Raw genomic sequence first — 27,460 nt, forward strand, 5'->3', positions numbered from 1 at the left:
TTCCTATAAAGAAGTGTAGGCCGCTAGACGAATGTCCTCCGTCTCATTCGGTTCAAGGGCAAGTTTTTCCAGGTCACACCAGTTACTAAGGCTGCCGCTCACTGTGATCTCTACCGGGACGTCTCTCCTCAAAGTGGTCGACTTCAATACGGGTATTGAGCTCGAGCGAAATAGGCCCGATATTTCTGTAGACTCAACATTGGATATAAAATGTATGTATAAATATGCTTTGGGGTAGCTGCATTTGGTCAGGATCTATACATGTTCAAGGTAGAATAAGTTTCTTTTTCACATCAGCCAGGGAGAGTTAGGACTCAAGTTCCGGTCCAGGACTTTCAAACAGTTCTTTTTAATGTCACAAAACACATGAATCTGAAACATGAGTTCATTTTCCTTCTGTGCAGCTAACAATCTCACCTTTTTCTAAAACAGGGGAGAGAAAATAACTTACATCTTTTTTTGATCGAATCTACAAAAATGAAATCAAAAGAAAGGACTAAGGCTTTACAGAAAAAAAAAGATTCACATATAAAACAAAGTTGTGATTTCTATATTACATGAGTGAACAAGATTTAAACAAGAGAAAGGATCGTTAAAGACCTCTGTATGCATACAGTAGTTTGCACTGTGCAGCAGTTTGCTGTGCAACATTTGACAAAGGGAAGAAACATCAGTTCTAACCTCTGTATGAGCGAGGTGCGTACACAAACTCAGACTTCTGAGAGAAAAACCCCAGTATGAAAAACCCTAAAGATGCTAAAGAAGAGGTAGAAAGTACAAAGATGGAGACTGAAAAAAAATGCTGCTCAAGAGGGTAAGTGAATGGAGAGATGGACGAATAGAAAAGTTAGAAAGTAAGAAAATGTATGAGAAAAAAAGTCTGGAATTGTCCACCATGCCAAGTTAAACTGAAAACACTGCATCCCCTCAGAAATCCCATTACACACTGCGGTGTCACACATACACACACACACATTGTATGCTGCTGATTACATACTTGAACAAGGGATTACATAGGGTTAACAGACTTCCTCTCCCAATAAATACATGTCTGTGCAGAGGGTCTCTCAGTTCAAACGTATGCTACTTGGTATAAACAACCATCCCTTCATGTTTTGGTGTGACAATACGGTAAATACTACTCACGGTATAGTAGGGAAGAGGGGAATTCACAGTATTGTACACACCCAATACAGTAGAGCATTCTTTAGGGAAAAAATGACAACATGATAGACATCTGGGTATTCATTGAACAGGTTTCCTTTTTCGTAGTAGTGATCCCTGTATGTCTAGGAGTAGTGGTGCAGAAGACGACAGCCATTCAGTAGAGAACAGTGCAATACTAGTGTTGTAACCCTTAATATGTCGCCGCTACAGACAACCTATCCTGTAGCTTAGCAGCTGTACAGAGATACAGGACTGACTGACCCGACCGGCCACCATCTTGGTTTTCCCAAAACAAAACAAAAAAAACACCTCTTTCTTCATGTGTGATTACAAAACGTATGTTCCTCATAACATGAAGAATATTATGGATGAATGATGCTTGTGTATGTTGATATCTTTACTCTTTATGACCCATTCCTTCCTCTGGGCCCAGGGCAATAAACCTGAATATATATATATACACAATAAACAAAAATATAAAACGCAACATGTGAAGTGTTGGTCCCATGTTTCATGAGCTGAAATAAAAGATCCCAGAAATGTTCCAAATGCACAAAAACTATATTTCTCTCAAATTTGGGGCACAAAATGTGTTTACATCCATGTTAGTGAGCATTTCTCCTTTGCCAAGATAATCCATCCACCTGACAGGTGTCACATATCAAGAAGCTGATTAAACAACATGATCATTACACAGGTGCACCTTGTGCTGGGGACAATAAAAGGCCACGCTAAAATGTGCAGTTTTGACACACAACACAATGCCACAAATGTCTCAAGTTGAAGGAGCGCGCAATTGGCATGCTCACACTGTAGGAATGTCCGCCAGAAATGCTGCCAGATAATTTAATGTTAATTTCTCTACCATAAGCAGCCTCAAACGGCATTTTAGAGAATTTGGCAGTACATCCAACCGCAGACCATCATGTGTAATCACCGTCTCAGGGAAGCTCATCTGCATGCTCGTGGTCATCACCAGGGTCTTGACCGGACTGCAGTTTGGCGTCGTAACCGACTTCAGTGGGCAAATGCTCACCTTCGATGGCCACTGGCAAGCTGAAGAAGTATGCTCTCCCCGGATGAATCCCAGTTTCAACTGTACCAGGCAGATGGCAGACCTGTGGGTGAGCGGTTTGCTGATGTCAACGTTGTGAACAGAGTGCCCCATGGTGGCGGTGGGGGTTTTGGTATGGGCAGGCATATGCTACGGACAACGAACACAATTGCATTTTATCGATGGCAATTTGAATGCACAGAGATACCGTGACGAGATCCTGAGGCCCATTGTCGTGCCATTCATCCTCTGCCATCACCTCACGTTTCAGCACAATAATGCATGGCCCCATGACGCAAGGATCTGTACACAATTCCTGGAAGTTGAAAATGTCCCTGTTCTTCCATGGCCTGCATACTCACCAGCCATATCACCCAATGAGCATGTTAGGGATGGTCTAGATCAGCATGTATGACAGCTTGTTCCAGTTCCTGACAATATCCAGCAACTTCACACAGCCATTGAAGAGGAGTAGGACAACATTCCAGAGGCCACAATCAACAGCCTGATCAACTATGGGAAAGGAACTGTGTCGCGCTGCATGGGGCAAATGGTGGTCACATCAGATACTGATTGGTTTTCTGATCCACGCCCCTGCCTTTTTTTTTTAAAGGTATCTGTGACCAACAGATGCATATCTGTATTCCCAGTCATGTGAAATCCATATATTAGGGCCTAATGAATTTATTTCAATTGAAATGAACTGTAACTCACTAAAATCTTTGAAATTGTTGCATGTTGCGTTTATATTTTGGTTCAGTGTGTGTGTGTGTGTGTGTGTGTGCACGCATACACACACACCGTTCTTCGATTGACCTCCATGGCAGGCATACTGTAAAGCAACCAGTAGTAAGGAACTACCATCTAGGCTCAAACAAGGTGCAGCTTTGACTCACAATGGAGCCGGTGATCTGTCCAGTTTCCAGTCCCTCACTAATGCAATCCGTTGTGGAGTATGGATATGCGACAGATGATGTGTTGTGGGTAAAGTGCTAGGGTCCTTACATTGTCCTGTTCATCTGTCACTTCTCAACTCTCTCCCTTGAACCATCACTACTTCTTTCAAAGTATACTAACTTCTCCTTCAAATGTAACCAACCTTACTTCCATCCAACATCTCATCCATGGCATTATTCCTTGCCAATTTAGATTCTGCCCACTCTCCACTTTCATTATGATCTATTTGCTTCTTCACACATTTCCATCACTTGTTCTCTACTTTTCAGTCTCTTCCTTTTTTGTCCTTCATCTGTCCATCCTCTCGTCCCTGGACTCCCTCTGACTCCACAGAGGTCAGAGTTCCCCCTGAACCCGTGTTGGGGGCAGATCCTTGGGTGTCAGGGGGCCGGGGCCATCAGTCCTGCATCACTTCCTGGTCTCCCAGGGCAACACCAACGACATCACAGTACTTCCTGGATCCTGCTCCTACGAGCAGTGTATGCTAGGATTGGGCTGAGGGTTAGGGGTGTGAGACAGGGGGTAGGGGGTAAAGGCTGGGGTCCCAGTCCATCAGTGTGTGTGTGCGTATGTCTACGGCAGAGCAGGGGTGAGTCTGTTAAGAATTCCTCTTTGAGATAACAACTTTAGAATCCAGTGGAGAGGATCTCAGGCTTAGCTGGCTCTGCTGGACAGAGAAATAGAAACAGAGAGAGTGAGAGGCTTATCAATAACAGAACTGAGAGAATTGATTTAAACCCAAACAAAAACAACAAGAACTCGCCCCATTGAATTTTAAGGTTTGAGAAATGCCTTTGTGAATAGGTTGTATCCAGACCATATCTTTCAACACATGGTGGGAATGACCCTTGACCGCTGAACTCACCATCCCCTGGGTCCCGGTCCAGAGACGGCGTCCTGACGACGGTTTGCTGGTTGCGAGGGAGGTCATCTGACTCCTGATTGACAGGCGGCTCTCTTAGTGTTTTCAGCAGCTGGTGATGAGCTGTCTCGATGTCCTGTTGGGGTTATGGGGGGAGAAAATAACAAGTAATAGTTAGCATGGAAATAATGTCAAAATGTGTTTTCAACTCTGGGCTCTAAATTGTGAGTGGGTGAGTGGATTCTCCTGTTTCCCAAGTAATAGCATGTCACATGTGTGTGTGTGTGTGTGTGTGTGTGTGTGTGTGTGTGTGTGTGTGTGTGTGTGTGTGTGTGTGTGTGTGTGTGTGTGTGTGTGTGTGTGTGTGTGTGTGTGTGTGTTTAAACTCCTTACCCTCAGCTGGTGCAGCTTGCTCATCAGCTCCTCGATTGTGTGGAAAATCTCATCCACATGTTTGATCACATGGCTCTGGAGGACCTTTTGTGATTGGCCAAGCCCTACCTCCCGCCTCGGATTCCCTGGCTCCGATTGGTCGCCCGCAGACAGGGTGGAATAGACCTGCCCTTCTTCCTCATGATGCTGTATGTTTGATGACATCACTTCCTGGTCCAGATCAGGAAGTTCAGTGGAGGTCAGGGTGGGGGGATCAATGACCTCATCTGTGTGACTCTCATCCAGCAGTCCGTCTCCCTGCTCTGTAGGCATCACCAGGTAGAACACGTTTCCTACAGCACAGTGGAATTAAAGGCGACAGTCAATCTTCATGGTGAATTGACAGTAGAGCTGTGAAATCTTATAGTATGTGGCTAGTGTCCTTGCGGTCAGTAGGTATGAATTGGAAAACGTTTAAAAATGGAAAAACTAAAAACGAGTGGACAAATTTAGGTAGACCCAAACTATCTGCTTTTCTAAAATGTTCTCTGGACACGACCCTGGTGTAGTAATCACAAACATTCTCAGACAGAGAGCCAGGGACCTAAATGGAAGATATTCATAGGGTTTGAAGAGGACAACTGGACTGTCTACTGGAGCATTACCCCGTACACTGGCCCCGCCTCTCGGCTCAGGTGATTGGTCGGAGTGGAGGTTGACATCAGTGATGTCATCAGGGATAGAAGGAGAGCCCGCAACCACAGCTGTGCATAAGAGGACAGATGGCGTGAAAGAGAGTGTGTGTGTCAGACAGTATACATTTATGTGTAGGGGAGCATGGTAGTGTCATGGGGGTGAGAGTGTGAGTGCAAGTGAGGGAGATGTGATATTGTACGAGGGTGTGAGAAGAAAAAGGAGGCGAAAAGCAAAACAGAGTGGTGGAAAGAGGCAGAAAGACAGATCAGAAGAAGAGCACCCGACCAGTTGAATCACACAGAGCTTCGTGAACATGCCAAGAGAAAGGAGTGTGTATTATCAAACAATTAGAGGCATTCAGTGGTGTCTAGGGCTGACCGCATTTAGTTTGATTATTTGGTCGAAAGGCTGTTGGTCGACAGATTTTTTCTGTCGAGCAGTCTAAAATATTTCGTTTTTCTGGCATGAGACACCCGTCTGATTCACGCCTGTCTCAGTGGACTAATCCATTGGAGGCCGCGGGGATGGCACACCAGTAGTACATTTACCGTTAATTACCATCAATGTTTGTTTGGTTATGGTAATTTCTGTTCATAAATTCAATATATTATTATTACAGTCTTTTACCGTTCTCATTGTCGGAGTGGACACGTTGTCGGACACATTGTTTGCAGACTATCTAGGCTATACTTGTGAGTTTTGGTTTATTTAGTTCCATTTTGGACAAGCACCTGATTATATACAGAAGTAGGCATAGGCTACCTGGCCTGCGCACAAATGTAGGCCTATAAATGTGCCCTATTGGGGATCTGATAGTATTTCTGATTGTCTTAACTGACCACCACTGTAGAACTTCTCAAAGTATTTTTTTCTTTACCTCAAAACAGCAAGTAAACTAATTCTGTTTTTACAACCATTGAGAATGACAATAGCTCCTCGATGTAGCCTATTTGAAAAATCTTTCCAGCTCTCTCCCTTTCGAAAACCACTCAGCATGAAAGGGGGGAAAAATGTAATGCTCTGATTCGGTGGAAACGTCATAAAAATAGGCCTACCTGATTACTTTTCATCCCTTGCGCAAATAGCCTATAACTATGTCTTTCCGAAGTTCACTGGAGCGGGAAACACTGAGGGCCCAGAATATTTCATAGAATGTTGCAAGTTTGCTAGCACAAGCAGGACCCAAGTTAATAGTTTCAAGCTCCTTGCTGACAGGCAATGTGTAGCCAATGTGATTTATAGGATTTTTATTTTTATAATCAGGATATTTTCTACCTGCAGGCTACAATGTTTTTATTTGTTGGCTTTATGCAGGCATTTTTTTACTTTTTTTAAGTTACTTTTATAATTTTTTACTAAGCACATGATTTAGATACAAAGAGTTTATTATAAAATAAATGAAACCGTTCCACGAAAAGGTGCAAAAATCAGAACTGCCACGCACATCAGTAGAAATGGTAAGATAAATTGCCACTCCAAATGGAAAAGCTGGCCGACCCCCAGTGTAGTCTATCAGGAGGGTGAACGGCAGAATCTGTGAAGGCCAGCAGCAGTGGCTGTTTTTTGTCTTCTTCTGGTTAGGCTAAATTTATTTCTGGCTCCCTCCAGTCATTTGTGTGTCTTAATTATTTAATCAAAGTGTCCTTAAAGCATCCGACAAGCTCAGTACATATAGTTGATTTGATTAAAAAACACAGGTTGTGTCTATATGGAAAAATAAACGTTTTAAAATTTCAACCAACTGATTGGTCGAAAGAACAGACAACTAGGTTGACCAAGATTTTTTGGGGGTCGGGGACAGCCGTAGTGGAGTCAGACTTGATTTTACCACTGTAGACACCAAGAAAGCAGTAATTTAACTAAAAACAGCCAGAGTTATTAGGTTGTTGTCTACACCTTATGTCCCCATTACCTTTCCTCACAACATGTACACTGGGGGACCCCACCTCCGAGGGCGGGGCTTCTGAATCCTCAGCCTCCAATTGGCTGGGACTGGCACTGAGGAGAGTCTCAGAGGACGCCGGTCTCTGTCTGTCATTGAGCGGGCTCCTCTCATTGGCTGTCTCGTTTGTGGGCGTTCCGTCCGAGTCGTGACTCCACCCAACTTCCTCAAAGTTGTGGAAAATCAGCTGCTTTAGCATCTCCACTGAGACAAAAAGAAGAATTTAATAAGTCGACAGTTGATTATCAAACAAACATTCTAGTGACGCAAAAGTATATGTTTAAGTCAAAAGGTCTGTCTCTTTCAGTCTCACCGTCTTCAAGAGCAGCCTCAGCCACTCCAATTTGCCTCTTGACGTAGTCCAGCCCCTCACTGTCGAGGAAAGACCCTGATTGCGCCGTTGGTGTGGTGGGCGTGAGCTCGTTGTCCTCATCATTAGGAGAGTTTGTCCCCATTGAAACTGCCTGCTCCGCCATCGAGTCGTCTACGGAGATTAAAGATAATCAATATGGTGGTGAACGACAGAGAATGATACAGAATATTACTGTATAGAAATGTACTCAGTCTAAATACGATCCACTCCAAAACATATGTATGTTCCCTGTCTGACACAATATCTCTTACCTGATTGGTAGACATGGCTGCCAGTTGAGACAGGGGAAGCATTACCAAGACTCGGGGAGCTGAGTGAGTGAGAGAGATAGAGAGAGAGTGTGTGAGAGAGTGAGAAAGTAAGAGAGTGAGTGTGAGAGAGAGAATTTAGTCTGGGCAGTTTTGTTTAGGACCAACATAGTGAATAGACTGCAATGCCATCTTTTCAATGGTAATTGATAGAAACAGGTCAGCTTAGGGATACTCACGAAATAGGTGTGGATCTGTTATTGGTCGAAGGTGAGGAGCCAGCAGCCAATGAGATGGTCTTTTCAAGTTGGTCCTTCCAGCTGTGAAAATAAATAAATAAGACTTAAGAACCAAAGCTTTTCCATGTGATAAGCAAAATGCATTAGTTGAAATACTAGTCCTAGTATAGATATAGCTGGTCTAGATGTGCTCACATGTTTTTCTCTGAGGACGTCCCTGCTACCAGCTCGTATATCTGTTGCTCTGTTGTGCTAATGACGTACAGGGCCTTGTTGTCTGAGGAAGGAATCGCACATGATGAGTGACAGCTGTCAATCATTCAAAAAGCAATCACAGGTTTTTTTGGTATCTCATTAAGGTCTGCATTATCGAAGAGGCATCACTCAACCATGAATACTATGTAATGATCATTATTTCAACATTAAACAAAGTATTGAGATCGTACGTTCTGCTATTACAGATGTCTATTACAGTGTTGTTACACCATTAACAGAAAACTGGTGGTTACATCTAAGCCCAACCACTGACTACTCCACACTGCCTCTCATAACCCCTGACCTCTTACCTGTGGCAACAGAGCGCACCAGCAGTGAGTCTAGCTGGACCACGGGGCTGAAGGAGGCCTTGGTATCCCCGCTACCCCCACCTCCTCCCCCCAGCAATCGGGACGGGCAGCGCAGCAGCAGCCGGTCGTCTGGACCTCTCTGGAGCAACACCAGAAGGTCTGACAACAGCAGCGCCTGGATCTCTGGCAGCGGCAGGGAGAAACAGAACCACATGGTTAGAACCTTCCGGAACAATGCTAACAAAAAACTGGTGGGAAATGGATGCAAGGTTTGTAGAACGTTTGCAACCCAAAAGAGACCAGTGGGGCTTATTAGAGTGTTGATAAAAAAAAAATGTTTAGTGTTGACTACAATGACAAGGGGGTTTGACTAGAGACTGTATGAGGTTCGACTCATTAGTGGGGTGTGGTGGGCTTTTCTTACCCAAGGTTTTGTCTTTACTGACTTTCCAGGTGAGAGGACCCTCATGAATCATTCTCTTACTGGTCAGGTCCAGACTCTGAGAGGAGAGACAGAAGACAAAATGGTAGACATCAGCATCACCAGAACAATATCGTCGGGTATGTCCCAAAAAAAACATCCCTTAACCCAGGTTAAATTACTCAACTAAATATTTCAGATCTACACAGAAGTCTTTATTCTCTCTCTATGCGGAAATCTTTATTCGATTTATCTTTATTCTCCCGGAGGGTCGCCCGTTGAATTGTCCTGGGGTAAGGGATGTTTTGGGGATTTTCAAGTCCCTCAGTCGAGCACCTGATTCCCTTTTTTGTTTAAGCTGGACTGAAGCACGTTTGGGTACACCTTATCATGGGGTATGTGTTGGAGGACAAATCAAAACTCTGAGAGGAATGTAGGATAAGGAAAAATGAACAATATCAAATTGGGCAGAACCTTGAACTGTGGCGTCGGGTCCAACCTGCGCTGGTATTGGTTGAGCCGCTGCCTGTGTTCCGTCTCCCTGACAACCTCGTTGACGGCCTGCAGTATCCCCCGGCAACAGGCTTGAGCCTGTTGGAGAGGAGGGAGGTCTGTGGAACCGGCTAAGGGAAGAGAAAGACGTTATTCCAAGTGACATGAAATAAGCTAAACTACCATAGCCAAAGTTTGAGTCAATAGCTAGTAGCTACTGGTCTGCTTCTAGTTAGCTATCACGTGAGTGAGCAGTTACTGAAAGCCTTTCATCAAAACAAACAGGGTTACCAAATCACCAAACAGTAACATAATGCTATGCTATAGTATGTTATACATTCTCCACTGGTACATCTGTCTGTGTGGTAGAAATCTATCCAACGTACCCTCTGTGTGTTTGAGGATGTTGTCCAGTAGCAGAGGGTACTTGGTGAGCCTCTGCGTCTCAGACACCAGCAGATCCTTCAGCTGCAGCCTCCTACAGTGAGGACTGGCCTCGCACTCCTGTTAACACATCAAATCAACCAATGCGTCAATCAAATCAATCCATGAGCAGAGAAGCCATTGCAACTGTGTGCGCGCGCGTGTGTTACCTGGATGATGTGTGCGAAGCGGGGGTCTTTGCGCTGTTTGTTCTTGATGAGCTCCAGGGCCTGAGACTGCTGACTGCACAGGTGGGACGCCTGCTCCTGAAACTCCTCCCCCGCCACGCCCTCAAACTACCAGAAAGGTACACACCGACGTCCCATTCAAAATACACCACAATTATCCCTAGGCATTGTTTTTTTCTTTCTCTGATTTAAATCTATTTGGCAGGTATTAGCAATAGCAAAGTCTTCAAACTAGGAATGGGCATTTGAAGTTATCAGCCATTTTTTCCCCTCAGATATCCATACAGTGAATACATTTAGAAAAACAAAAAGCTCTACTTTATTGACCAATCAGAATGATGTTAGGTGCCACAACCGCAGACAGTGCGCCATTGTTTTCAGGGTGCTATTCCGACAGTATTTGGCTTAACAGTAGCTTAGGCTAAAAGCAACAGTGAAAGAGAAGTCTGATGTTCGCCATGATTCGGTTAAAAAAAAATATATATATATATATATACAAAAAAAAAATCCAGTGAGAGTTTTGCATTGATCTATGCCAGGTTTTGTGGACCCTCCGTTGGTGCACACCTGTAGGCTAAATCGCTGTTTGAAGTGGAGGAAATAGCATACCATTGTCAGGGCTGACGGGAGGGCTAAATGCGATATGATAGTAAAAACACCTTTCCATTTAAAACCCGACCCCATAATTAGGGATGCAAAGCTACCGGTAATTTACCAAAGTTACCGGGATCTTCTGTGATTTTGCTAATGAATAGAAATGTTATGTCAATCTATGGTCATTTATAATTGAATAAATTAAAACACATTCATATATAGTATTAATTTCTTATATCTGTGTCCATATTGTCCATGAGTTTCTAGTAGATGGACCATATGGTTCAAGAGGGGGAAAAAAGACGAATGAAAAAAGCATCTCATCAACAATGGCATTATTTTCAATCAACTCCGCAACTCTTCCAACTACTGACTTTCTCCACAACTGCCACCAGTTTGACGCAAAAAAACATTGACAACAAATGCATATTGACATAGTAAAATATAAATTGTATTTCATGCTGAAACCCTCAAATTAAACACCAACGGTATTCACTAAGTTGGTTAATATTTATGATAATGATCTACAGCTTTGTCATTCATTTGATAAGGCCACACAGAGGGCCAGAGTTAGACACCGGTGATAATATGAGGTACCCAAAAGGGAGGTCTTGTGATAAATGACATTTAAAAAACGAAGTTAACAAAATGCTGGTAGCTGACTGGTCAAATTTGAATGTTTCCAGCAATCCTACCCATAACCTATGAGAAAAATCACTTTGTGTAAGAACTGTAGTCTACATTTACAGTGTGCAACTGTAAACAACGTACTGTCAAAGCCACGTGACATCTGAAGCTGCAGTAGCTCAACGTTTTATTAAATTAAGCATTTCAAATGGCACGGTATATCCTTGTGTGTAACAATGTAACATGGACAATTTAATTTAGAAAAGCTTTTTCCATTGTTAAAAATAGGCCCAATTTTTATTTTTATTTTTATTTATTTTTAATAGATGCGTACACTCACAAGTGTTAGAATACTGACGTCCGTTCGGATATCAGGATATTAGATTAACCCTACCCATCCCTACTTCAAATTGACATGGTTAACAATGCAACACAATCCATCTCACTGATGAAGATTGGGGGGGTAGTAAAATAAAGATGGAGAGAGAGAGAGAGAGAGACGAAGTGATGACATGGTTAGTTAAACTCACCCTGGCCAGCATGATGTCGCCGATGCCCTGAACGATGGGAGATTCTCTTCTCTTCTTCATGGCTTCGCACAGACTCGCTGTAACACAACAACATTGGAGCAAGGTTGACCAAAAAACAATAACTACATTGAATCAACATTGATCATAAGCATCAATGAGACGGAATGCCACTCAATTCCACATTGCTTGGCTACATATCGGCAGGACTGAGAAACACGCACAGAGACAGACAGTGACTGACCGTGGAGCTCGTAGACCTGAGGCAGGTTGGGGAAGATGCAGGCCAGCTCCTCAGAGCTCAGAACACACCTCATCTTCTGGAAGAACACCTGATCCAACACCCTGAGGGTACGCAGGTGAGACGCTTCCGTCGTCAGCAACTCTGATAAAGGAAAGGGGGAGAGAGAAAGACGAGACTAAAAAGGGGTGTAAATATAACCTTCTCCTCTAATTTCCTTCTGAAATAACAGTCCCATAGAGGCGGGTGTCTGATAGAATCCCTTGGGCTTTTCGCAGCCATCTTTAGAGAGGACAAGGCTTACGTGTTGTATATACACGGGGTGATTTCATGTGTTAACTAATCTGATAGACAGTGGTCTTTAGAGGATACGGGCCCAATTATACTATAGCAATGTCACGTGTTACTCTCAGCCTTGCACATTCCTCTGTTTCTAGCCTGGTCAATTAGTGTTTTTTTTTTACCATAGATGACAGCCTGTCTGTCCACCTCTCGGGGACAGAGAGTAGCCAGGACCTGCGGGGCCACCGTCTCCTGCCAGTTGTGACTGTCCACCACGTCCTCCTCTAGGGCTGGGGCGTCAGGGAGCAAGGCCACCGGGAACTCCACACTCCTACACACAAATACGCACGCGCACACAGATATTCAATACACTTGCAAGTCCCTCAACAAAGCTTAACACATTATAGTAGTAAGGTTGACTTACTTTCTTCTGGAAGACCGAGGGGTGTACGGAGGGGTGGGGTTCTCGCAGGATCTGAGGAGAACGACACACAGATTTGCTTTATATTCAATGCTGCTGCTCAACCAGTCTCTAGGAGTGTGGGATTGATAGTTCCAAAGGATTGTGGGATTCATAGTTCTAAGGGTGTGTGTGATTGAGCAGTGTGCATGCTCCAGATCTTGGATTTGGGTGTGTGTTGTAGTCTCACCGTGCTGAGCTGCTGGAGGCAGAGGAGGTGCTGTGGTGTAAGGGTCTCAGGCCCGGCCCTTCACTCTCCTCTCCACAGTCCTCCATGTCCACGTCGCTACGGGACCGAGGGACTGTCTCCGCCCCCGAGGACCCGCCCCGCCGACGCCCCTCCCCCTGCGCCTTCAGAGACTCACTACGAGCCAGACGCATTGACACCGTGGGGCTGAGAGTGAGAGACACAATTCAAAACACATGCACGGGTTTGAACACACTAAGAATTTTGCACAAGGGTTGAGACACACACACTCTCCCTCCCTCTGTTACCTGTCCATGCTGTCCTCTCCCAGGCTGCTGGAGGACAGTCTCGGAGGGTCTCCCTCGGCCCCTTCCTCCCCGGGGATCTCTGTGTGGTTCTCAAACTGCTGGATGATGTTCCTCACACTGCCTGGACGCACTGAGGAGGAGACAGGAGACGCACAGAGAACAGGTACATAGAACATCAATCAATCGTAAATTTATAAAACGACATACACTGAGTGTACAAAACATTAAGAACACCTTCCTAATATAGATTTATTTTTTATACTTCAGAACAGCCTTAATTGGTCAGTGCATGGACTCTACAAGGTGTCGAAAGCGTTCCAAAGGGATGCTGGCCCATGGTGACTCCATTGCTTCCCACAGTTGTGTGAAGTTGGCTGGATGTCCTTTGGGTGGTGGACCTTTCTTGATACACACGGGAAACCGAGCAACGTTATATGGTTATTCACACAAACCGGTGCGCCTGGCACCTATTACCATAGCCCGTTCAAAGGGGCACTTAAATATTTTGTTTGGCCCAGTCACCCTGTGAATGGGACACATACACAATCCATGTCTCAATTGTCTGGAGGCTTAAAAATCCTTCTTTAACCCGTCTCTTCTCCTTCATCGACACTGATCAAGGTGGATTTAACAAGCGACATCAATAAGGGATCATTGCTTTTATCTGGTCAGTCTATGTTAGGGAAAGAGCAGGTGTTAATGTTTTGTACACTCAGTGTAACTCAGCAGTTGTCAAAAAGTGCTTTACAGATACCCAGCTTAGACTACAGAGAGCAAGCGATAACAGTAAAATATGTATGAACGCATGACTAAGTCGCTTTGGATAAAAGCGTCTCTTAAATGGCATTTATTATTATGCAGTGCCTTCAGAAAATATTAAGTATATTATTGAATCTGCTTGAAAATCTGTCAAGACCTGAAAATGGTCGTCTAGCAATGATCAACAACCAATTTGACAGAGCTTGAAGAACTATGAAAATAATAAAAAGGGCAAATGTTGCAACAATCCAGGAATGGAAAGCTCTGAGAGAGACTTACCCAGAAAGACTCACAGCTGTAATCACTGCCAAAAGGTGAGTCTAACACATATTGACTCAGGGGGTTGAACACTCAAGATGGTGTTTTTTTTTTAAATTTTGTTTTGTTTACAAATGTTAGAATTTTTCTTCCACTTTGACAGATTATTTTTTTGTAGCATGTTGACCAAAAAAAATGACAATTGAACCATTTGAATCCCATTTTGTAAGCACAACATTTGGAAAAAGTCCAGGGGCGTGAATACTTTCTGGAGACACATAATATAAATGCTTTAAAAATGATCTTAGAAAACACGGAAGAAGAAAAAAATGCAACAAAGGAAAGATCTAAAATTATACATAAAAATACATAAATGATATATATACCTTCAGTGGCAGACAAGGGGACATGGAACGCTGGAAAATCAAAGTGAACCAAAAGAAACAATGAAATCAGAACGACGGAAAAGTCTTAGATCAATCATTTTGAAATCCTCTAAAACAAATCAATAAGACTGAAAACAAAGGATGAGGTCAATGGAATTCAATTATACTGTTAGATGAGAACAAAAAGTGTGTGTGTGTGTGAGTATATATATATATATATATATTTACTGGACTGAGAGGTGCTCCTGGGCTTGCCGATATACTTCAGGATGGGGTTTCTCTTCCTGTCCTCTCCATCCTTCTCTTTCTTTGAACTGCTCAGCTGTAGTAAACATAAACAAAGAACACCACTGGAAAATTGGATAAACTGGTGTCGAAGCAAAACTCCCACAACACAACGTTTCATACCCTATAACGATGAACGGTAAGAGAGGAATTAGACCGAACATGTGAGACCTCTCGGTTGATCATTACCTCAAGGATGGTAGCTTATGGACTACATGCTCTGCCAATTCAAAATAGCCTGAACAGCTTTGATGTTTCAATAAATATGGCTGATAAGAGAATTACAAATCCATGCGTCGGTGCCTCCTCCCCTCCTTACCTTCTTGGTCTTGGGAAAGAAGGCGAGCCACTTCTCCTTCTCAGTGCTGAGACCTGGGAACACCCTGGAGTCCCTCAGCTTTATGCCTGAGTGACGGAGGTACAGCAGCACCGCAGAGGCTAGACGAGAACTGAAGAGGGGAGGGAGAGGGAAGGAAAAAGAGGGAAAAAAAGGTAGAAGGAGGAAAGAGAGGAGAGAAAAAAGGTAGAAGGGGGTAGAGAGAGAAAAGGAAAAGGAGAAAAAAAGGTAGGGGGAGAGAAAAAAGGTAGAATGGGGGGAGAGAAAGGGGGAGAAGAAAGATACACAAAGAAAGGGGAGGGGAGTAGAGAGGGAGCAAAAGAGAGTGAGAGAAAGAGAGGGATGGGAAGAGAAGGGAGAGTGAAATTGAGGGGCATCATCATGCCGAACAGAGTAGTATTTTGAGTCAGTCATGCTCCAGAGTAGTATTGAGTCAGTCATGCTCCAGCAAACAGACATGAGACACGCGCCGGCTTTTATTACCTGCTCTCCTCTTCGTGCTTCGAGCTGCAACACACAGAAAAACAACCATTAGCTCATTCTAAATCACTCGCCCTTTTGGCATTCCACACAAAATACAATTTTTAAATAAAAACTTGATTTTTATTAGATCTGGAGGTTATTTCCAAAGAGTCTTGGCCCAGTAAAACAAGGTGATAAAAAAAAAATCCTCGCTGAGAAAAATCAATGCGACCCATTGAGTGTCTACCTGCTAGCAGTGAGTCATGTGATGGGAATGGGTGGGTGTGTTTTAAAGCATCATGTGCCTAGGCGGCCATGGCTAGCCTGCTGAAGCTCCCAGTGATCACACACTGCCCTTTGGTACGGTGCAGTGAGAGGTTGAGCTGGCGGACTCACGGTCACGTGCTCCAATAGCGTTTTATTGGCCACCGGGCGGCTACAACGGCTGACCCGTTGCTAGGCAACCGCCAGGTTCAGTGCTCTGATGGTTACAAACAGTGTGTCCCACTGTAGTTGCTGTTGTGCTTTGCTGACATTGAATAATCAAGAAAGAAAAAAAAGGTAAGCGCAACACAGTATCATCCTTTGTATTGTTTGAAGTTATCATAGTAGTCATAGTATTGCTATTTAAAAAGTGGCCCTGAAACGCTTGTGGCCCTGACATATACTTAATATACAGTGGGGTCTAAAATGATTGACATCCCTGTTTTCAATACCTTTCATACCTCACCGTGTGAGGACACAGACTTTTTAGAAAATGTTTTATGAGCTGGAGAACACAATAGGAGGGATCTTACACCATTCCTTCATACAGGATCCTTCCAGATCTTTGATATCCTTCATCTGCGCTTATGGACTGCCCTCTTCAATCAAACCACAGGTCAAACCAAGATCCACCACCATTTTTTTTACAGTAGACGTGAGGTTCTTTTCTGCTCGCGCGTTCTCATTTCGACGCCAAACCCACCGCTGGTGTGCGTGGCCAAAGAGCTTAATTTTCATGTCATCTGACCAACGCACTGATTCCAATCCAAGTGCATTTACAGGTCTCGGATGACATGAAAATAGAGCTGTTTGGCCACTCACACCAGCGGTGGGTTTGGCGTCGAAATGAGAACGCACGAGCAGAAAAGAACCTCATTTTGAGCAGACAATATAGCAAACTTCTTTTTACACAGTCATTTTTGCCTCATCTTTATCAAGGGAGGCAATAACTTCAAACCGCAAAGTATGTATATACTAAATATACTGTACTTAAAACTCCAACTCACAGTACCTGGCCCTTATAAGATATACTTTACGTATCATATATCGGTAGACATTCCAACTCACAGTATTTCCCAGAGAGCAGTGACCTGTCTGTCCACCACTAGTCTCTCCTTGGCTGGGTCTCCATCCAGCTGCTGCAGGTCTCCCTCTCCAAACAGAGAACCCAGACCCATCATCTGCTTACTCCTGCAAACAAACACAACACACACGCAATACAAACACAATTAACACACACACAGCCATTTTCTGCATTTACCACAAGCCTCAAGGCACACCTGCGGTTTCATATACACACACAAACACAACACACACGCAATACAAACACAATTAACACACACACACACAGCCATTTTCTGCATTTACCACAAGCCTCAAGGCACACCTACAGTTTCATATACACACACACCCTTTCAAACAACACAGACACACACTACTCAGTTGGGCAGTACCTGTAATCCTGTATTTGGTCCTGAATGTCAGGCAGCACCTGCTGTTGGAGCTCAGAAAGAGGTCCCCTGATGTCCTCCTGGGCGTGGAGACGACTCTCTGGGACAGGACAACAACACCAGACAGTAAGGCTAACCGAATAACACAACACAGTGCATTCATAACACAAATTGCCCAAACAGTGTAACAACTGTTGACCTATGTTGAGAGTAACTTACCTATATCGGACAGGTATTCTTCTCGTACTCTGATTTTCAACGGCTGCAAAAGAAGAAGAAAAACATTTAAGGAGCCATTACATAGCCGAGTTCAAGCTTTCTTCACAATCTCTCAAGATGAATCGATGGGCTGAGTAGCAGGGCGGAACAAGGATCAGCCCTCCCCCCCGATCCATGGCATTTTATTCATTATGATCCAAACGTCCAAACTGATCCTAAATTAGCACTCCCACTTTGAGATGCTTGATACCTACAGGCCCTGGTCTAATTGAATGAGATTCATTAATTGAACCAATGAGAGACATACAGCATCAGGGTCCAGGAAGTGGGAGCAGATCTGTGGGGCGAGGGCACGGGCGTCTTTAGGGCTGGAGCCCAGGTAGGCCTCCACCGACAGGTAGAACAGCTGTTGTAGAGACACACACACACCAGATTAAATCCCATGTAAAAGATATCAAACTACAGTAAATAACAGTATTCAAAGTCCAAGCACTGACCAACGGGTTGGGATCCAGTAGCTGGTTGAAGAGGTATCTCATGAACACGGTCATGTGGGCCGGTCGCGACTTGAGAAGTTCTATGTCCTGAAATGGGCCGTCCATCTGGGGGGGGGGGGGGGGGGAGAAGGAGATTAACACAGTTAAACATACCTACGTGAGACGCAGGGTAGTTAGATGAGGTAAGTGATGTTTGCTGTTTGCTGATGAGGACCATTTCACCTCATTGAGCGGATAGCTGTCGTCCTCTTCCTCCTCTTCCTCTGGGCCAATGATCTGAGCCTTCCCAGCCTGACAAGAGACACATCATGATGATACGAGGCAAATAGAACTGGCATGTGTTTTTGTGTGTAGGAGACATTGTTCACCTCACTAAAGGGTAGACTACAGGTATCTGCAAGTGTGTGTGTTCTCACGGAATCGGTGTGTGCGTGCGCGTGTGTTGCTTGGTCTCACCGAGTCGGAGAAGGTGTGTGTGTCGGAGCCCTGTCTCCGGTAGAGGGGGGTCCTGAAGGAGGAGGTGGAGGGGGAGGAGTGGGGGCTCTCACAGGCCTGAGGGAGGAGGAGTGAAAAGGACCATATCTCTCTCCCTCATTCACTTTCTCTCTCTCTGGGATTCTCTCTCTCTGGGATTCTCTCTCTCTGGGATTCTCTCTCTCTGGGATTCTCTCTCTCTGGCTAATGAGTCAGAAATAAAGGATGAGCGCTAACATGACTTACCTCAAAGTCTCCTTCACTGGAATCCCCCGACAACCGACCTGCAGAAACATCAAGACGGTACATCAATTTTCCTCACACACATAAAAAAAACACACAAGAATCATTGACAAGCAAAATCCCATAGAAACCTTCTCCTGCTACTACATAGCTGGTCACAGCTTCCAATCGAGTTCCATCCTTGAGAGACAGAGAAACAACAAAGATGTTAAACTGCGATAATGACAATGTAAAAGATAGTACCTATTAGGAACTGACAGGTTTAGATGACTGGTGTTAAGAGTCTGTTGTCATGCACACAGGTATCTCACCAGATCTTGCTGGATTTTAACCCTGACTTGTTGGGCCCGCCGCTTGGCACTTTCGATTCGCTCCTCCAGGGATGGGGAGGGGTTCAGTAACAGCTCCTCCATCAAGTCCTGCGGGATTGGTCAAAGTGACATTATCAGAGGCGCTGATTGGTCAGTGATGAGAACCCCCCTCCCATGATTATTGGTCTGAATATAGAGCTACTTTCATAAGCATAAGTGTGTCCTTTCCATTGCATATTTAGTGGTGCACAACATTTTGAGATAGAAATGCAATATATAGAACAGATATGTCTATATTCCAGATGACTGAAAAGTATCCATTCTAAGTGTGTTTGACTGTTTGGAGTAGCAACATTTCCCCCAAAGGATTCCGGATCCTGCTTATTACCTACTGATTCCGGGAATCTTCCAACCAAGATTTCTGGAAAACCCGGAAATTTGGGGAAAGTTACCGGAATTTTGCAACCCTGTACGTAACTGTTACCTGAAGCTCAGCCTCTCCCTGTTCCAGCATGTTCCTGAGGATCTGAGTGGCGTGTTTCTGTACGTCTAGGTTCTAACACAAACAAACACACAAAATGACAGAGGAAGAGAGAAAATGCTGTGTTATTCAACTCATTGTCGTTTGACCCATGTTACGCAACATCGCTTGATCATACGGTCACAGAAATCGTCAGGTTTAGCCTACCAGCCAGTGTCTAAGTATTATGGTGATGGTTAAGGTATGGTACTCAGTGATTGAGGGAACTCACCTGCAGTGGTTTGGTGATCCTTTGGGAGGGGGTGCTGGTCAGTCCGGGGGAGAGTGGTGGAGGTGGTGGAGGCGGGGCTTCTCCTCCCAGTGACGTCCGCTGATTGGGTAAGAGGTCAGTGGGGAGGGGATGTAGGGGGAGGGCAGTTGCTGAAGGGGGCGGTCCTTGAAGAGTCAGAGCAACATATGTCCCAGCTGGAAGGAAGGAGAGAACGCGAGGGAGATAGAGCGTGAAAGAGCAACAGAGAGGACAGGAAGTGACAAGACATATTACTACACCTAAACACATTTCACAAATGTAGGCATCCTAAGCAGAGCCGTCGCCACCAACGTTAGAGTAACCAGTGACACTCACACTTGATGAGCTTCACCACTTCCTGATGAGACATGGACGACACCAGCGAGCCATTGACCTGAGCAAGATGGAGGGATGGATAGAGAGGATAAGAAAGAGAGAGAAGCACTAACTCCGCTGAGTGTAGTCTCTGATCACGAAGACATAGATATTGGGTTCGCGGTAAAAGTTTGAAACGAGGTGTAACCTTTATGATTCTGTCTCCCTCGTGGACCCCTGCCTTGACCGCTGCGCCACCTGCATGGAGAGTTATGAGTGACATATGAGAGACTGTCCAGGAAGCATTAGAGAAGACATGTAGAAATGTACGTCTAGGTTCTAGACGGTTCTGACCTGGTCGAACATTCTGCACCAGCTTGATCCTCTCGCCACACACAGTGAAGCCGAACCCTAACTGGTCCTTCTGTACAACCACACATCTCTGAACCAGGCCTTGACCTGAGAGAGGGAGAGAGAGAATGAGAGAGGGAGGGGGTGAGATGGAGTGAAGGAGGGAGGGGGAGATATTTATGTGCTATAAAACCCATGTACCTGTGCTCTCAGTGGGGAAGTCAGCCAGAGGCTCCCTCTGCTGGCCGCTGGAGGTCTTGCGCTCCGAGTCTCCTATCGTCAGGCTGCTGAGCCTGGAGGGAAAGGCAGGACAAGAGAAACGTGAGACACAAATAGGGTGCTACACGATGGAAGGATTAATCAATCAGGATCACACTGGGATGGCTGGGGAGAAGAAGAGGGAGGGAGGAATTCTGGCAGGTGATAAGGGAGGAACGAGGAGAGAGTAAAGAGGAGCGGTATGGGACACAGAGGCTGCATCTCAAGTCGCCTTTCCCTGGATCCCATCTCCTTGACTCCTTCTCAAGCGTTTTGGAGAAGGTCCAAAATCCTGTGTCGCTCAGACCTTCTTCTCCAACGCATTTTGAAAAGGAGGCGAAGAGAGAGGATGTGAGGTATTGAGGAAAAATGTACTGTAAAAGAGCCAGAGATATAGGTAGAGGAGACCAGGGGTAGATAGATGGAGAGAGTGCCAGAGGTAGGAGGAGAGATCCTGTGGGGGGGGGGGGGGGGGGGGCTGTGGAAAGTGGGCGAGCTGGAATCTGTGCTTAGTTTGCCTTTCAGCATTTCTTACAGCTCAAGTATAAACTGAGCAGAAAACTCACCAAGCAGCAAAAGGGCTGAAAGCGAGGCGCCAGAGAACAAGAAGGGAATAAGAGAGAGAAGGCAAAAAGGGACCAAGAGAGAAAAGGAAAGTTGGTTTAGAATAAAAGTAGGAGAGTAAAAGTAGACGAGCACTGACAGAAAAACAAGGAGAGTTAAAACGTATGTAAAGTTTGATGACACCAAGAAAGAAAGCCTGCTGTAGCAGCGTTCTGAACCTCCTCCCCAGGCTGGTAAAACTGTGCTTCAAAGTGAAATTTGAAAGTGGTGTGAAAAAAAAAAAATAATAATTGGAAGTGAGCTTGCTAAAGTTGTATTAGCCGGGACTTTTACGAACTCAATTCTTTGTTTAAATCACTTGCGCTGCTTGTGCTCTGAAGTCCACAATGTAGGGGGAAGGTTCATCTAAGGCAGGGATCATCAACTAGATTCAGCGAACGGCCAATTTTGTACTTGAGCGGGTGGTCAGGGGGGCAGAACATAATTACAAAGCATTGGTAGGCTGCAAATTGACCGCAAGAAGCCCAAACAGATATAATATTTGACTAAAAAAATCACCTTGCATATATTTGTATACAATCACATATATTTCTATTATGCGTGGGAATACTTTGGAACAGATTTCCAAAATTAAAATCACTTGGAGCTGATTTGCAGTTTTTTTTAACAGTCTATCAGGTCCCAAAAAAATTGAATCTTTTTTTTTTTTTGCTCAGAAAACTTGGGGGCCAAATAATAATCCACCGCGGGCCAAATTCGGCACACGGGTCGCTTGTTGAGGGAACCCTGATCTAAGGGTTATGCTAGATGTTGATGGACCGAGAGATCAGCCATAGGCTTTCATTCAAGTTCCATTCTGAGGCGCTGTGAAACCAGACGGTTAGACAGAGAGAGCCGACAGGTGGACGAGATTAACAGCGTTCCAACTGCAGATCTACATTAACCACCAACAGGGGCTCTTATTGGACAGCCAGCCTACCTGGGCAGGTGAGAGTGTTTCTTAATGGCTGCCCCACTGTCACATGACACAGGAAGTGGACACAGAGACAGCAAAAGTGAAAGGAGGAAAAGGGAAAAAGAGAGGTACACATGAACAACAGACAGAAAGAGAGACATGCATGCATACACATACAGTATACAAATACAATAGACAGTGAGGATACCACAAAGGATACCACATCAAATGTAACCAGTGAATCAAATGTGATACAGCTCCCTCATAGTGGAGAATGTACCGGAAAGGTAAGCTCAGGGGATCACAACGTAGTACAACATCCAACATGTATTAATGCGGGCTGGTAGAAGCAACGGGCTAAAGCTAGTAGATCATTGAACATAGTCATCACTGACTGCATGTCTAGCAAGAAGACATCAGGAGAATCAATTGTACAGTGGCAAGAATAAGTATGTCGACCAATTGGTCATACAATTTGATCTGATCTTCATCTAGGTCACAACAAGACAAACACAGGCTGCAAATCATTAAAATCCAGACGGAAAATATTGACACAAGAAGCAACCTAATATCACACAGTCAAACTCTTCAGTCATTTAGTAAGTTCACCATTCGGCGATTCTCACCGTTAAACATCGCACGGCGTTTCAACACAACGGCTCTTTATGTCATCATTTGATCTGAGTAGTCAACGCCCCCAAAAATTCTAAAGTAATCTAGTATCATTTCAACCCAATAAGCAAAAAATAAAACTGTACCAATCTTCACGTTAAACTACTTTTACAAATAAAAAGCAGTAACAAAACACTATATTTACATGAAACTCCCACATGACTTTGTCTAGTAATCTTCTGAATCGCCACAACAGAATGAATTAGCTGCCTGACACAGTCTGCTTAAACTAATAATACATGTTCATGTCTTTATTGAACACACCGTGTAAACATTCACAGTGGAAGGTGGGAAAAGTATGTGCGCCCTTGGACTTAATAACTGGTTGACCCTCCTTTGGCAGCAATAGTTGCGGATCAGACCCGCACAACGGTCAGGAGGGTTTTTGGACCATTCCTCTCTACAAAACTGTTTCAGTTAAGCAATATTCTTGGGATGTCTGGTGTGAACTGCTGTCTTGAGGTCATGCCACAGCATCTCAAATCGGGTTGAAGCAACTCTGTTGTTGATTTACTTCAGTGTTTTTGGTCGTTGTCTGTTGCATCACCCAGCTTCTGTTGAGCTTCAATTGACAGATAGCCTAACATTCTCCTGCAAATGTCTTGATAAACTTGGGAATTCATTTTTCCGTCGATGATAGCAAGCTGTCCAGGCCCTGAAGCAGCAAAGCAGCCCCAAACCATGACGCTCCTTTCACCATACTTTACAGTTGGGATGAGGTTGATGTTGGTGTGCTGTGCCTTTTTTTCTCCACACATAGTGTTGTGTGTTCCTTCCAAAACAACTCGTCTGTAGTTCCATCTGTCCACAGAATAATTTGCCAGTAGCGCTGTGGAACATCCAGGTGCTCTTTTGCAAACTTCAGATGTGCAGAAATGTTTTTCTTGGACAGCAGTGACTTCTTCTGTGGTGTCCTCCCATTAACACCATTCTTGTTTAGTGTTTTACGTATCGTAGACTTGTCAGAGATGTTAGCATGTTCCAGAGATTTCTGTAAGTCTTTAGCTGACACTCCAGGATTCTTCTTAACCTCATTGAGCATTCTGCGCTGTGCTCTTGCAGTCATCTTTGCAGGATGGCCACTCCTAGGGAGAGTAGCAACAGTGCTGAACTTTCTCCAATGTAGACAATTTGTCTTACCGTGGACCGATGAACATCAAGGCTTTAAGAGATACTTTTGTAACCCTTTCTAGCTTCATGCAAGTCAACAATTCTTAATCTTAGGTCTACTGAGATCACTTTTATTCGAGGCATGGTTCACATCAGGCAATGCTTCTTGTGAATAGCAAACTCTCATTTTGTGAGTGTTTACAGGGCAAGGCAGCTCTAACCAACATCTCCAATCTCATATCATTGATTAGACTCCAGGTTAGCTGACTCCTGAATCCAATTAACTTTTGGAGAAGTCATTAGCCTAGGGGTTCACATACTTTTTCCAACCTACACTGTGAATGTTTAAATTATGTATTCAATATAGAAAAGAAAAACACAATAATTTGTGTGTTATTAGTTTAAGCACACTATGTTTGTCTATTGTTGTGACTTCGATGAAGATCAGATCAAATTTGATGACCAATTTATGCAACAATTCAGGTAATTCCAAAGGGTTCACATACTTTTCTTGACACTGTACTTCCTTGATGACTTACATCCTCCCCCCTCGTCTCCTTCTCAAAGCGCATTGGAGCTCCCTCCCCTCTGATCTTCTCATCCAATTGCATTTTGAGAAAGAGACAAGGAGAGAGCACCAGAGAAAACAAGGAAATAAAACAGATTGACCCATCTGTCAGTAGCACCATCATCAGCAGTCAGTCCTACCTGTCCAGTGTTGAGGTGGGGGGGCGGAGACTCATGGCTGCAGACGACTCGAGCGTGTCCTCTCCTCCAGTCCAATGATGTCACAGCAGGGTGACCATCTCCTTTTCTCTTCAAGTTTCTTTGTACAGAGTTCCACAGTGGTGCTACTGTCTTGTCAGATATGTCCAAAAGTTACAACTCCTCACGTCAGCTAGTGGGGAGCTTATTACTTTCAGAGAGGGCTCTGAGCATATTCCTCATGTTTTCATAGGCAATCTTCAAGTATCTTACAGTAGACCGTTGAAACAGCGCCCCCAGCAAATTTAAACAGTGTTCGAACTATCTAGTGTGACAGGAAAAGTAAAAAAAAAAAAAGTAAAAAAATAAATAGCTGGTGGGGGACTTTAAATTGTGTGCTATCTCAAAGCAAAATACATGAAATTCAGGCACCACTGACTGTATAATATCTACTGTGTTATTTTCCTTCAGTCTTAAGACAAAGTGTAACTACATAGCAATACCAACAACAAGCAAATCAATACAAAAGTAAAGAGTATATATTTTTTAAGGCTTGTGTTTCCAGTCCTACCAGGAAGTGATAGCTTGCACAATAACGTTGTCATCAAATGTCTTAAGTGACAGAGTAATGCCTGTTTGTCAACATCTCCTGTCCTATTGTATTTGTTTTCTGAGATAATAGCTAGTAAACTTTCTAATTAATGACAATGCATATGCATTTCCACTAGTATCCCAACATTAGCTTAAACTCATTAAAATCTAAGTAATATGGGTCTATATAAAGATTTCCTCCAGCGTATTATGTTGATACTGCCAATCCAAGTAACGTCAGCTAGACAACTGCACTCGCATTATCCTCAGTAAATTGGTTTCCATCCCTTGCGAGCTAAATTTAGTTACAGAATCCTTGAGGCTAGTTTACTGGTGTGGCTCTTGGAAGAGCAACAGTACATGATCTCCGTGCACGTGATGATATTCGACTAGACTTCCCTTTATCTGTGTTAAAACTTGGCCAATGTTCGATGTGGTGCTGTGAACTGTTCTAAGAAGCGAGTTAGTGCAACTTTTAAAATGCACAAAAAGTATCTTCGAATGGCATGCATTGGTGCAGCATGATTACCTAAATGTCCCTAAATTGACAGAGGTGGCTATCCGCTGTAAACAGTATGCCTTCTGACCTGACTGGACTTTCCACTGCAACACTACACCACTAACTCGTAGCTATACACTGGAGCCTGTTTAATGCTACAATATCTAGTAATGCAAAGCGAACTACGATGTAAGGGCTAGCTCCCTAACAAACTAGCTAACGTTGACTGGTCAGTGAACGTTGCAAATAAATGCTCCCGATAAACTTTCCCAAAATTGAAAGAACAATTATATCCACGACAAGCGACTAGTTAGCTGATATTATTGATATCCAGCATTACATGTTAAGCACCGAGCTATGTTAGCTGGGTAGCTAGCTTGCCCTTTACATCAAGTTGGCTAGCTTGCTAACAAGTTTTAACGTTAGCCATAACGATGGCTATTATTGTTATATATATATATATATATATATATATATATATATATAGCTTAACTAAATATTGTTTTGATGCAAATTAAACACTTGCTTTTGCCAACAAACGGGGTCTCTTTCTGCAACACTCACTGTTGTAGATAATATTTTGTTGTGTTAAACAGATAATGGCTGGCAGGCTACAAACAAGCTAATTCCGATAGAGGCCAAAAGCCATCCGCGACATCACGTGAAAACTGTGATTGGACACAAGAGCGTTCTCGTCGGCTCCGACGCCGACGCGACAGGGAGCAATGGAGAGCAGCAATGGAGAACTAGCTAAAGCTAAACTAGTCTGCCACTCAAATGCATTAGCATCTGAAATGCAGACAGAGGCCAGTTATCCCTCTGGAATGTAAAGATATATCCAGTATCCTATTACTTGTACAATCAACTTGCATTTATTTCTCTCAAAAGACAGTCGATTCGGCTTAGCTTTATAGGTAGATGCAGGCGACGTCTCTCCTTTCCAAACAACTCGCTTCATGTGATCAAACTGCTGAATTCCATAGGGTGAGATTCCATTGTCCCACACTCCCTCGCATTCCTCGATTAATCCACATTTCTGATTGCATGAATATGTTCATGTATTTAGCTGTAGCCTTCAAGCCGATGATCCATATTATGTTGTTATCCACCCACCTAAATCCAGTAGCTAGTCCTCCTCTCCCATAAAGTGGTGGTTGTGTATGGAAATCACACCATTTCCAAAGAGCAAGACAAACAAAAGAGACGCCACCAACTGGTCGGATTCCAATATTGCAGCAGTCCATACAAAAATCCCCAGAATTACCAATTGTGTGTGATTGTGGCCAGCAATTAGGGACGTTTCTGCATGTGGGTATTCCAGCATCTGCATTTTAATAGAATATGTATAATTAGATCAGTGGCGAACCTTCATTTTTTTGTGCATGTTACTTTGGCATTAATACGTGTCACATATTCGTTTTTAAAAGAAGTTGAGTAAATAAAGCCGGATACAAATATGGTCACTTTTTTGCTTTCTTGAGTAAGGCAGGTCCAAAAT

At 43.9% G+C, this 27,460-nt stretch overlaps 1 protein-coding gene across 4 annotated transcripts; it reads right to left on the reverse strand.

Moving 5' to 3' along the window:
- Nucleotides 1-330: 330 nt before the first annotated feature.
- On the reverse strand, nucleotides 331-27,155 carry LOC139534373 (rho guanine nucleotide exchange factor 11-like). Of its 4 annotated transcripts, XM_071333473.1 has the most exons (42): nucleotides 24,876-27,155; nucleotides 22,410-22,445; nucleotides 20,810-20,901; nucleotides 20,612-20,716; nucleotides 20,466-20,515; nucleotides 20,279-20,336; nucleotides 19,925-20,118; nucleotides 19,657-19,728; nucleotides 19,173-19,280; nucleotides 18,993-19,041; nucleotides 18,865-18,902; nucleotides 18,601-18,696; nucleotides 18,367-18,435; nucleotides 18,145-18,249; nucleotides 17,955-18,053; nucleotides 17,648-17,690; nucleotides 17,432-17,528; nucleotides 17,046-17,168; nucleotides 15,735-15,758; nucleotides 15,234-15,363; nucleotides 14,858-14,951; nucleotides 14,630-14,659; nucleotides 13,227-13,356; nucleotides 12,922-13,125; nucleotides 12,696-12,746; nucleotides 12,454-12,602; nucleotides 11,993-12,133; nucleotides 11,752-11,828; nucleotides 9,983-10,108; nucleotides 9,776-9,893; nucleotides 9,372-9,520; nucleotides 8,901-8,976; nucleotides 8,477-8,659; nucleotides 8,106-8,187; nucleotides 7,911-7,991; nucleotides 7,675-7,733; nucleotides 7,364-7,534; nucleotides 7,021-7,254; nucleotides 5,078-5,176; nucleotides 4,434-4,765; nucleotides 4,044-4,176; nucleotides 331-3,845 (listed from the first exon to the last, which is right to left on the reverse strand). In XM_071333473.1, exons 1-42 carry the CDS (start codon nucleotides 24,908-24,910, stop codon nucleotides 3,805-3,807), a joined length of 4,383 nt encoding a protein of 1,460 aa, XP_071189574.1. In that variant the 5' UTR covers nucleotides 24,911-27,155; the 3' UTR covers nucleotides 331-3,804. The 4 variants fall into 4 exon arrangements, with proteins under 4 accessions (XP_071189574.1, XP_071189576.1, XP_071189575.1 ...); XM_071333475.1 differs by lacking the exon at nucleotides 22,410-22,445 and having other exon boundaries at nucleotides 24,876-27,154; XM_071333474.1 differs by lacking the exon at nucleotides 14,630-14,659 and having other exon boundaries at nucleotides 24,876-27,154.
- Nucleotides 27,156-27,460: the final 305 nt, after the last annotated feature.

Source organism: Salvelinus alpinus, chromosome 11, assembly GCF_045679555.1.
Source record: "Salvelinus alpinus chromosome 11, SLU_Salpinus.1, whole genome shotgun sequence".
Lineage (NCBI taxonomy): Eukaryota > Metazoa > Chordata > Actinopteri > Salmoniformes > Salmonidae > Salvelinus > Salvelinus alpinus.